Here is a 10,685-nt window from a genome sequence, read left to right on the forward strand (position 1 = left end):
GCTAACCACAGTGCCAGTCTCTCAAGATGGTATTGACCCTTATCTTTGCTCTCTTTGTCTTCTCAATCCTGAAGAGACAGAGAGAGCACCTTGGGAGGGGCTGGGGAGTGTGGAAGAGAATCAAAGTGCAGAAATAGGAAGGGAAAGAAAAAAAACAAAAACAACCCAGTTCACTTTTCCTCACCAGTTTTCTGGACCAAAATTTGGCCCAATCTGAGGGGAAGGAGCGAGCTTTAAACTGAAGAAGAGCTTCTCAAGTAATTTAACAACGCTAAAGTGCTTAGTCGCTCAGTCGTGTCAGGCTCTTTGAGATCCTATGGACCATAGCCCTCAGGCTATCTTCATGGGGATTCTCCAGGCAAGAATAACTGGAGTGGGTTGCCAAGCCCTCCTCCAGGGGCTCTTCCCAGCCTGGGGATCGAACCCAGGTCTCCAGCATTGCAGGTGGATTCTTTACCATCTGAACCACCGGGGAAGCCCGGTGATTAAACAGTGAAAGTGAAAGTGAACTCTCTCAGTCGTGTCCGAAGCCCAGTGATTAAACAGTGAAAGTGAAAGTGAACTCTCTCAGTCGTGTCCGACTTTGTCACCCCATGGACTGTAGCCTGCCAGGCTCCTCCGTCCATGAGATTTTCCAGGCAAGAATACTGGCTGCTGCTACTGCTGCCAAGTCACTTCAGAATACTGGAGTGGGGTGCCATTTCCTTCTCCAGAGGATCCTCCCGACCCAGGGATCAAACCCAGGTCTCCCGCACTGCAGACAGACTCTTTACTGTCTGAGCCACCAGGGAAGCCCAGATTAAACAATACCTGAGGCTAACTGGTGGAGAAGGCAATGGCACCCCACTCCAGTACTCTTGCCTGGAAAATCCCATGGATGGAGGAGTCCGGAAGGCTGCAGTCCATGGGGTAGCTAAGAGTTGGACATGACTGACTTCACTTTCACTTTTCACTTTCATGCATTGGAGAAGGAAATGGCAACCCACTCCAGTGTTCTTGCCTGGCGAATCCTGGGGACGGGGGAGCCTGGTGGGCTGCCGTCTATGCGGTCACACAGGTATGGCCACGACTGAAGCGACTTAGCAGCAGCAGCAGCAGCAGAGGCTAACTGGAAATCATTAGGATATGCCCAGATTCACTCAGGTTAATTAGCAACAATGTCTAAGGCCAGCGATAAGAAAGAATAAAATTGCTCTCTGTATTCCATCTACTAAATACAAGCTCATTCAATAAATCACTTAGGAACCAAGGAGCCTTTACTAAAGATATGTAAAGAATACTCATAAACCAATTAAAAGTTCCCCTCAAAAGGAACAGAAAACAGAAAAACGGGCAAGGAATATGAAGGGTTTTTTTTTTTTACGAAGGTTTCTTTTAACCCAAAATCAAAAGGGTGAATGAAGTGTGACAAACTTTCAGCTTCTCAGTCAAATGTAAAGTAAAATTTCACACTAATCAGGAAAAAATGTTAAAAGTCAGATGATAGCAGGGGTCTGTTAGGAATCTCGCCAAATGAAAGTCAAAAGGCAAAAATAACCATTTTAAAGCAATGGTATTACCATTCGAATAATGAGACTGGCACAGCCATTCTCTGGCCTGAGCAAACACCCTGACGAAAGGGGTATATTTTTGCATAACAAGGCAAACTTTTTCAGGAGAATCGGGTACGGAGAGCACCGCCACACTCTTGAGGCAGAGAAATTTTAATTTATTGTGACTGCTCCCTTCGGAAAAAAAGAGAAAAAAAGACGCACAGGTACAAAACACGCTCAAGGATTTCCAAGAGGCGGAGATGCTCCGGAACGAGACACCGCCAGGAGACAAGACGGGGCAAATCGGAGAGCTCGGTGACCACCTAGGAGCGATCTGGGCTCCCGATGGATGAAGTGGAGGGAAAAGTGAAGTCGCTCAGTCGTGTCCAACTCTTGGCGACCCCGTGGGCTGTACAGCCTACGAGGCTCCTCCGTCCATGGGATTTCCCAGGCAAGAGTACTGGACTGGGTTGCCATTCCTTTTCTCCAGCGGAATCTTCCCCATCCAGGGATCGAACCCCGGCCTCCAGCATTGCAAGCGGACGCTCTGACCGTCTCAGCCACCCAGGGAAGCAGGAGGGAAGGCGGCAGGAATTGAAATGAATGAGGAAGACAGTCCCAGCTCGCAGCACCCCGGGGCCAGCCGCCAGGAGGTCAAGGCCGCGGGGCATTTCTGGCCGCCGACGGCCACTCCCCCAGCACTCCGGGACGCTCCGAGGGCCCGCAGAGGCCGGGAAAGGGTCAGGGGCCCCCGCGGGCCGAGAGGCGGGCTGGCCGCCGAGGCCTCGCCCTCGGACGACAGCTGCGGGGCAAACCGGGGGAGGGAGCCAAGGAGGAGGGGCCGCCCCGCCCCGAAGCCGCGGAGGCAAAACAGAAACCCAAAGCCCAGGAAACGAAACGAGACACGGCCCGGCCCGGCCCTGCCCGCCGCCGCCGCCGAGCGTCTCAGCCGTCGGGAGAGAGATGGCCGCCGCCGCCTGCCCCGGCCCCGCCGCGGCCCCAAGCCGCCGCGCCGGGCCGACGAGCCGCCCCCGCCCACCGCCGGCCTCCCCCCACGAGCGCCTCGCTTGCCCGCCTGCCCGCCCTCCTGGGACACGGCCCGCTCCACCCCTCGCGGCTGCTCACCGCGCTGAGGCGGATCCCGCTGGGTGGCTGCGTCGCCATCTTGAGCGAGTTACAAAGCCAGGACCGGCCTCAGCCGCAATCAGACTGGGAGGTGGCTGTGGAGCGCCCGCCTACTTCCGGGGCGGGGCGCGCGTGGCTGACCCCACCCCCCGACTTCCGCCTCCCGGCGGCTTGTCGTTGGGAGCGTAGAGCAGGTAAATTCCCAGTGGGGAGCGCTAGAGAGGTGGGTACGCTTCGGGCTCCGGGCGGGGCCCTGCAGAGTAAGGCCTACAGGCTTTGCCAAACAGTAATCGGTATTTTGTTGTGCACTCGCTCAGTCGTGTCCGACTCTTTACGACCCCATGGACTGCAGCACACCAGGCCTCCCTGCTCATCACCATCTCCCGGAGTTTGCTCAAACTCATGTCCATTGAATCAGGGATGCCATCCAACCATCTCATCCTCTGTCGTCCCCTTCTCCCGCCTTCAAGCTTCCCAAGCTTCAGGGTCTTTTCCAATGAGTTGCCTCTTTGCATCAGGTGGCCAAAGGATTGGAGCTTCAGCTTCAGCATCAGTCTTTCCAATGAATAGTCAGGGTTGATTTTCTTTAGGATGGACTGGTTTGATTTCCTTGCAGTCCAGGGGACTCTCAAGCATCTTCTCCAGCAGCACAGTTCAAAGCATCAGTTCTTTCTGCTCAGCCTCTCACATCCGTACCTGACTAGTGGAAAAACCGTAGCTTTGACTAGACGGACCTTTGTAGGCGCAGTAATGTCTCTGTTTTTTAATATGTTGTCTAGGTTTGTCATAGCTTTTCTTCCAAGGAGCAAGCGTCTTTTAATTTCTTGGCTGCAGTCACCGTCCACAGTGATTTTAGAGCCCAAGAAAATAAAGTCTGTCACTGTTTCCCCATCTATTTGCCACGAAGTGATGGGACTGGATGGCGTGATCTTAGTTTTCTGAATGTTGAGTTTTAAGCCACTTTCTCACTCTCTTCTTTCACCTTCATCAAGGGGCTCTTTAATTCTTTGCTTTCTGCCATAAGGGCAGTGTCTTCTGCATATCTGAGGTTATTGATATTTCTCCTGATTAATTGATATTAATCAGTATGGAGGCTGCAAATAGTAAAGAGCTCTGTCTGGGGTCTTGGGAATTACAACTGGGGATACACAGTTCAGTTCAGTTCAGTTGCTCAGTCGTGTCCAACTGTTTGCCACCCCGTGAATCGCAGCACGCCAGGCCTCCCTGTCCATAACCAGCTCCGGAGTTCCAGTGGTCATGTATGGATGTGAGAGTTGGACTGTGAAGAAAGCTGAGCGCCGAAGAATTGATGCTTTTGAACTGTGGTGTTGGAGAAGACTCTTGAGAGTCCCTTGGACTGCAAGGAGATCCAACCAGTCCATTCTGAAGAAGGTCAACCCTGGGATTTCTTTGGAGGGAATGATGCTGAAGCTGAAGCTCCAGTACTTTGGCCACCTCATGGGAAGAGTTGACTCATTGGAAAAGACTCTGATGCTGGGAGGGCTTGGGGGCAGGAGGAGAAGGGGACGACAGAGGATGAGATGATGGGATGGCATCACTGACTCGATGGACGTGAGTCTGAGTGAACTCCAGGAGTTGGTGATAGGTTCTAGAAAAATAGAATGTTTGGGGAAGAGAAAGAGTCAGGGGGTTATAAAGACAAAATCCACAAGTTTTGTTAAAGTTGTATTGCAAGAATTATGATTGACTTTGATAGTAAAAGGAAATATTCATCCTTAAGGGATAGATTTGTCACCAGTTATTTAGGGTACGGGCCGGTAAGTGTCTTGAATTTCTGGAACCCTGTGCAAATGTTCTGGATATCTTTGTTAGACGATAAGTGGTCAAAAGGTCAGATTCAGTCTGGGCAGAGACATAAGTCACTTCCTCAGTGGCCTCTGGTTCCAGTCTGGAGAGTTCTTTTAGCAGTACAAAACTGACTCTTTTTTGGTTTTCCTTTTGCAGCTTGAGGTCCCCAAGTTTGAAGACAAGTGCCATGGGTGTTGGTGACCCAAAAAGATGCACTTAAAGTGCTTGACTGGGCTGGACATGAATTACACTGAAGAAAGCCGTCACATGCCCGCCAGTGTCATCCTGTTGTGAAACTTTAATGAGATGAGGTGACTCAGGTGGTAAAGAATCTGCCTGCAAGACAGGAGACCTGGGTTCAAACCCAGGGTAGGGAAGATCCCCTGGAGAAGAGAATGGCAACCCACTCCAATATTCTTGCCTGGAGAATCCCATGGATGGAGAAGCCTGGTGGGCTACAGTCTGTGGGGTCGCAAAGAGTTGGATATGACTGAGTGACTAACACTTAATGAGATGAAGACTTGTACTTTGGGGAAATACCCTAAAAATTATCACCCTTCATCCTGATAAAAAGAGTCCTTTCTCATATGCAGTTTAGTCCTTTTGCTCCTGCACATGTATCTATATCAACCTTGAGCTGGGTCCTGGGCTAATTAGTAGGATATACAAATGAATAAGTTGGGACTTCCTTGGTGGTCCAGGGGTTAAGCCTCTGCGATAACGCTGTAGGGGGCGGGAGTTCCATCCTGGATGGGAAACTAAGATCCTGCTTGCCAAGCAGCCAAAGAAAAATGAAATAAATGAATAAGTCAAGGGCTGCCAGATACCGCAGTTAAAGAGTTAAAAGGTTTTTCTTAAAATATTCACTGCATTTTAAAAAAAATACTTATTTGGCTGTGCCAGGGTCTTACTTGTGGCATGCGGGATCTTTAGTCGCAGCATGTGAACTGTTGGTGCAGCATGTGGGATCCAGTTCCCTGACTGGGGATGAAACCCAGGTCCCTGCATTGGGATCACAGAGTCCTACCCACAGGACCACCAGGGAAGTCCTCATTGCATCTTATATAATTGTAAAAGAAATACATTTGCTTTGTAAAATTCAGATAATACAGAAATATGAAATGTAACATTTACCCCAATCCCTTTACCGGAATATATGAATTTGGTGTACATTACTCCATATTGCAGTTCAGTTCAGTTGCTCAGTCATGTCCAACTCTTTGCGACCCCGTGAATCACAGCACGCCAGGCCTCCCTGTCCATCATGTCCATCGAGTCAGTGATGCCATCCCACCATCTCATCCTCTGTCGTCCCCTTCTCCTCCTGCTCTCAATCCCTCCCAGCATCAGAGTCTTTTCCAATGAGTCAACTCTTTGCATGAGGTGGCCAAAGTACTGGAGTTTCAGCTTTAGCATCATTCCTTCCAAAGAAATCCCAGGGCTGATCTCCTTCAGAATGGACTGGTTGGATCTCCTTGCAGATCTCCATATTTACTATATGCTAAATATATATGCTAAATACTATTTACAGTATGGAACTAGACCTTACATACTCCTCTGCAGCTCGTGTTTTTGTTTTATTTAATTATTTCAGTTTGAGATTTCTAACTGCCCAAATAGTTTTGAATAAATGAACAAAGGAGGAAATGTTAAAAACAAACAGGACTTTCCTGGTGGTCCAGTGGTTAAGAATCTGCCTGCCAATGCAGGGGACGATCCCTGGTCCTGGAAGATCACAAGCCATGAGACAGCTAGCCCACATGGTGTCCTAACCCCCATGCTCTGAAATAAGAGAAGCCACTGCAATGAGAAGCCCAAGTACTGCAATTAGAGAGTAGCCCCTGCTCACCACAAAGAGAGAAAGCCTGCACAGCAACCAAGATCCAACACAGCCAAAAATAAATAAATACAATCAAAAACAACAACAAAACCTGTGCTCTGTTGTCACCCTTACTAGTGACCACTGGTTTCTCAACTGAAAAAAAAAATGCACAATCTAAAAGTTGAGAATTATGTTTTATTCAATGAACATACTGAGGACTGAGGCCAAGAAGACAGCCTCTCAGACAGCTCTGAAGGACTGTTCTGAAGACGTAACGGTGGCGCTAGGATAGGGGTTTTTGCAGAACACCTAGGTAGTCAGAGTGTCAAAAGATTACAGTTAATCGACAGAGGATGAGATGGTTGGATGGCATCACTGACTCGATGGACATGAGTTTGAGCAAGCTCTGGGAATTGGTGATGGACAGGGAAGCCTGGCGTGCTGCAGTCCATGGGGTCGCAAAGAGTCAGACACGACCGAGCGACTGAAGTGAAAGAAAGCCAAGCATCTCAAGTTAGTGAATTCAGTGCTTTTCTTGTTATGAGAAGAGGCAAGAGTCTGGGCTTATTGAAATCAACCCTTTGATGTGCACCTTAACTATTTAGAGCCAGTATCCTATTTTTCCCCATCCTGAATCCCCTCAAGGTGGGCAGTGGCTGATGATTTGATGGCCGCAACATCCTTCCTTTACTGATACAGCAGGTAACATTCTTTGTCCACAGGATAAATGGCATGTGAAACACCTAAGTAAGAATGCTAGTTAATACCATTTGCAATGCTCTGGACTGGGTAGTTTCTCAGTTCCTTCCAAGTTTAAGATCATATTATTACATTAGAGGCTCTTTCAACTGTTTATTGAGAACCTACTTTGTGTCTGTCAAAGTGAGGGGTCCTGGAACGCAGTGATGAGTAAAACACAGGTTTCCATTCCTGTGGAATCTACAGTCTCTTGGCTATTTATTCAATAAGTTGCAGCCCATTCATTGTGAGATCAATTTGGTGAGTTAAAAAAAAAAAAAAGACAGACTAGAATATAAACAGTTGAAAGAGCCTCTAATGATACTACAATGTCAGCCTGGGCCCAAATCCAAGTTATTCATTTATTAACCTTGTGATATTAAGCAGTGTGGATTTTGAAATGAGATTAGCCTGGAATATCTGGATGTGCCCTAGATGCAATCACAAGTGTCTTTATAAGACAGAGGCAGAGAGAAACTTGGTCACAGAAGGCCACTTACCACTGAAGCATCTCTCTAGAGACTTGAAGATGCTATGTGGCTGGATTGGAAAGTGGAGAAGGGCCATGAAGCAAAGAATGCAGGGACTGTAGCTTCAGAAACTAGAAAGGCGAGGAAACCCCATTCTAGAGTCCCTAGAGTTTACAGAGAGAACGAGTCTCTGCAGACATCTTGGTTTCAGCTCGTTTTGGACCTCTGGCTTCCAGAACTCTAGCTTCTGAATACATTCCTGCAGTTTGAAGACACTAAATTACAGTAATTTGTTACAACAGCAACAGGAATAGACGGTAGTCTATTCATGTAGAAGCAAATACTTACCTGTACATACAAATTGTTGCCTCCCCACCCCGAAAGTTTTTTAACCCAGTTGTGCATACTGCAGTTCTGCATTCTGAAGGCTTACCCATATGAAAGAAATGTGAGGCAGACATGTACGGGCTAAACTTAAAAACCACGTTGGTATAAAAGGGGCTTTTTCAGGAAAGTAAATGCTTTTGCTTATGTCAGATGAACTCAAGCTGACTTGGAAATCTCTGTTTTTAAAAAATATGTCAAAGCTGAGATTGATATGATTTTAATGGTTAAAAACTACCTTCTTTGGGGAGTGCTGAATGTTTGTATCCCCCATCCCCCCAAAAAAATCCATGTTACCTAGGCCCCCCCGCCCCCCACCCATGTGATGGCATTTGGAGGTGGGGCCTTTGGGAGGATAATTAGGTCAAGAGGGTGGATCCCTCATTAATGGGATTGAAAGTGTGAAAGTGTTAGTCACTCAGTCCAACTGAGTCCAACTCTTCGCAACCCCATAGACTGTAGCCCTCCAGGCTCCTCTGTCCATGGGATTCTCCAGGTGAGAATACTGGAGTGGGCTGCCATTCCCTTCTCCAGGGGATCTTCCCGACCTAAGGATTGAACCCGGGTCTCCTGTACTGCAGGCAGGTCCTTTACTGCTGAGCCACCATGAATGGAATCAAGAGTCTTTGTCAAAGAGACTGTAGAGATGCCTCAACAGCCATCTGTTATGTGAAGACACAGCAGGTAGAACCAAGAGAGTGCTGGGATTTTTTGGCCATACCACACAGCTTGTGGGATCTTAGTTCTGTGACCAGGGATTGAACCCAGACCCTGGGCAGATGAGAGTGCCAAGTAAGTTTCCAAGGTGCTTTGAGCTTGGACTTCCCAATTACAGAATTGTGAGAAATTAGTTTATTGTTTAAGCCACCCAATCTGTGGTGTCAGCAGCCCAAACTAAGAAAAGAGAAATTTTAAAATTCCATACAAGAGTAAGAATATCAGAATAGAGTAAAATTTCCCACTGACCTAAATCAAACACAATATGAAAACTGGCTGCTTTCAAAAACCTACACAGCTATGCATCTTGACTTCCATGGACTATCTCCCAGAGATCCTTCAGTGCTGTACATGAAAACCTTCATCACATTATTTTTCTGTTTCCTAACATTTTATTATATTGTGTTGTCATTCATGTAGCCAATCTCCTACTGGTGGACACTGAGGTTGTTGCCAAACTTCTTGCTATTATCAATATTTACAATGAATAACTTGTACATAAGTCATTTTGCACATATGCATGTATATCATAAATTCCTGGCAGTAGAATTGTGGAATCAAAAATATACACGTGGCTTACGTGATCGTAGTCCCCCGACCAGGATTTGAACCGCCCCCTACAACACAGAGTCTTAACTGCTAGATCGCCAGGGAAGTCTCCATCCATTTTTACTTTTAGTAGAAATTGCCCCCACTTTCTGCACAGAACTTGTACCAATCTATATTCTATAGCAATGGAGGAGAGATGCTGTTCACCTATAATTGATGTTGGCTGCAATGGTCAGTGAGTAATATCTCAGAGCAATGTTTTTCTCATATTGTAAGTATGGGTATCGTTTTACATTTGTAAAAGCCAATTGTGTGTGTGTGTATACGTACTCCGTATTTATATCTTTTGCCCATATTTCTATTCTATTTGATTGTTCTTTCAGTACTGAAGAAACTAGTCCTTTGTAATATGTCTCAAATGTTTTCCTGTCTGCTGTCTTTTACTTTGCTTCTGATGATTTTTTGTTGTGCAGTTTTAAAAAGAAAATTTACATAGCCAAAACTTATAGAACTTTCTCTTAGGCTCCTAGAATTTATGTTCATCTAAGAAAGATCATCTCCATTGTTGGCTTAATACCTTTTCTTCAGTTCTTCTAGCATTTTCATCTTTTCTTCACGGTTTCCAATCTTTGATCTGCTTGGGATTTATTTTGGTGAAAGATGTGAGAGATGAATACAACTTATTTTCCCCCTGTTGGGTACCCAGTTCTCCCAACACCATTTGTTGAATAAGATACCTTTCTTTCCCACTACAGTTTGAAGTACTACTTTTATTACGTGTTAAACTTTTCTATGTGTTTTGTTCCATTGATAGAATTGCTAGTTTAGTTCTATTGATCTCTTGTCCGTTTCTGCACTGGTACCAATTATTTTACCTTTATAATATAAAGATTATATTGAGGTTAGTTCTCTCAACTCTTCAATAAGTTAAAATTTATAACTTGATGATGCTGAATTTTCCTCTCCAAGATCTACTAAATCTTCCCTTTAGCTCCAAGTCGTCTTGTCTGCTTTTGTAGGGTTGTCTTCAAGGAGCTCTTATAAAGTTTTTTTTCCCCGTTTTATTATTGTTGTTATTGGAAGATAGATTTCATCTGTCTCATAACAGGTCACATATATATATTACATTGATACCAAAAAACTATATTGATGTGTACATATTAACTTTTTTTTCCCTGGCTGTGCCACAGAGCATGTGAGATCTTCATTCTCTGACCAAGGATCGAACCCGTGCCTCCTGTAGTCCAAGTGTGGAGTCTGAACTGCTGGACCACCAGGGAAGTCCCCATGTTAACTTTCTATTGAATTTATTGCGTTTAGGCCATTCATACTGTTCACCTGGCCACAAGCTCTACCCAACCCACCCCCGCCCCCCGCCCCCGCAACAGTTTTAAACAACTTGTCTTTTTCCTGATGGAATGTATATTGATAGCCTGGCTTAGCTTCAGAAACAAACAGGAAAAAATTGGAAGGAAACTATGGGACAATCTACAATCAAGGGCTTGTCAGTTACAGTAGTGCCCTTACTACAACACAAAG

At 46.1% G+C, this 10,685-nt stretch overlaps 1 protein-coding gene across 1 annotated transcript in view; it reads right to left on the reverse strand.

The window, feature by feature from the left end:
* MORC3 (MORC family CW-type zinc finger 3) overlaps positions 1 to 2,762 on the reverse strand; it is a 44,039-nt gene extending 41,277 nt beyond the window's left edge. Inside the window, exon 1 of the mRNA XM_040264228.1 lies at positions 2,658 to 2,762. Within this exon, the coding sequence (XP_040120162.1) occupies positions 2,658 to 2,696 (39 nt within the window). The 5' untranslated portion in view covers positions 2,697 to 2,762. The remainder of the gene's footprint in view (positions 1 to 2,657) is intronic.
* Positions 2,763 to 10,685: the final 7,923 nt, after the last annotated feature.

The sequence above is a fragment of the Oryx dammah genome, unplaced genomic scaffold (assembly GCF_014754425.2).
Source record: "Oryx dammah isolate SB20612 unplaced genomic scaffold, SCBI_Odam_1.1 HiC_scaffold_2, whole genome shotgun sequence".
Classification (NCBI taxonomy): Eukaryota; Metazoa; Chordata; class Mammalia; order Artiodactyla; family Bovidae; genus Oryx; species Oryx dammah.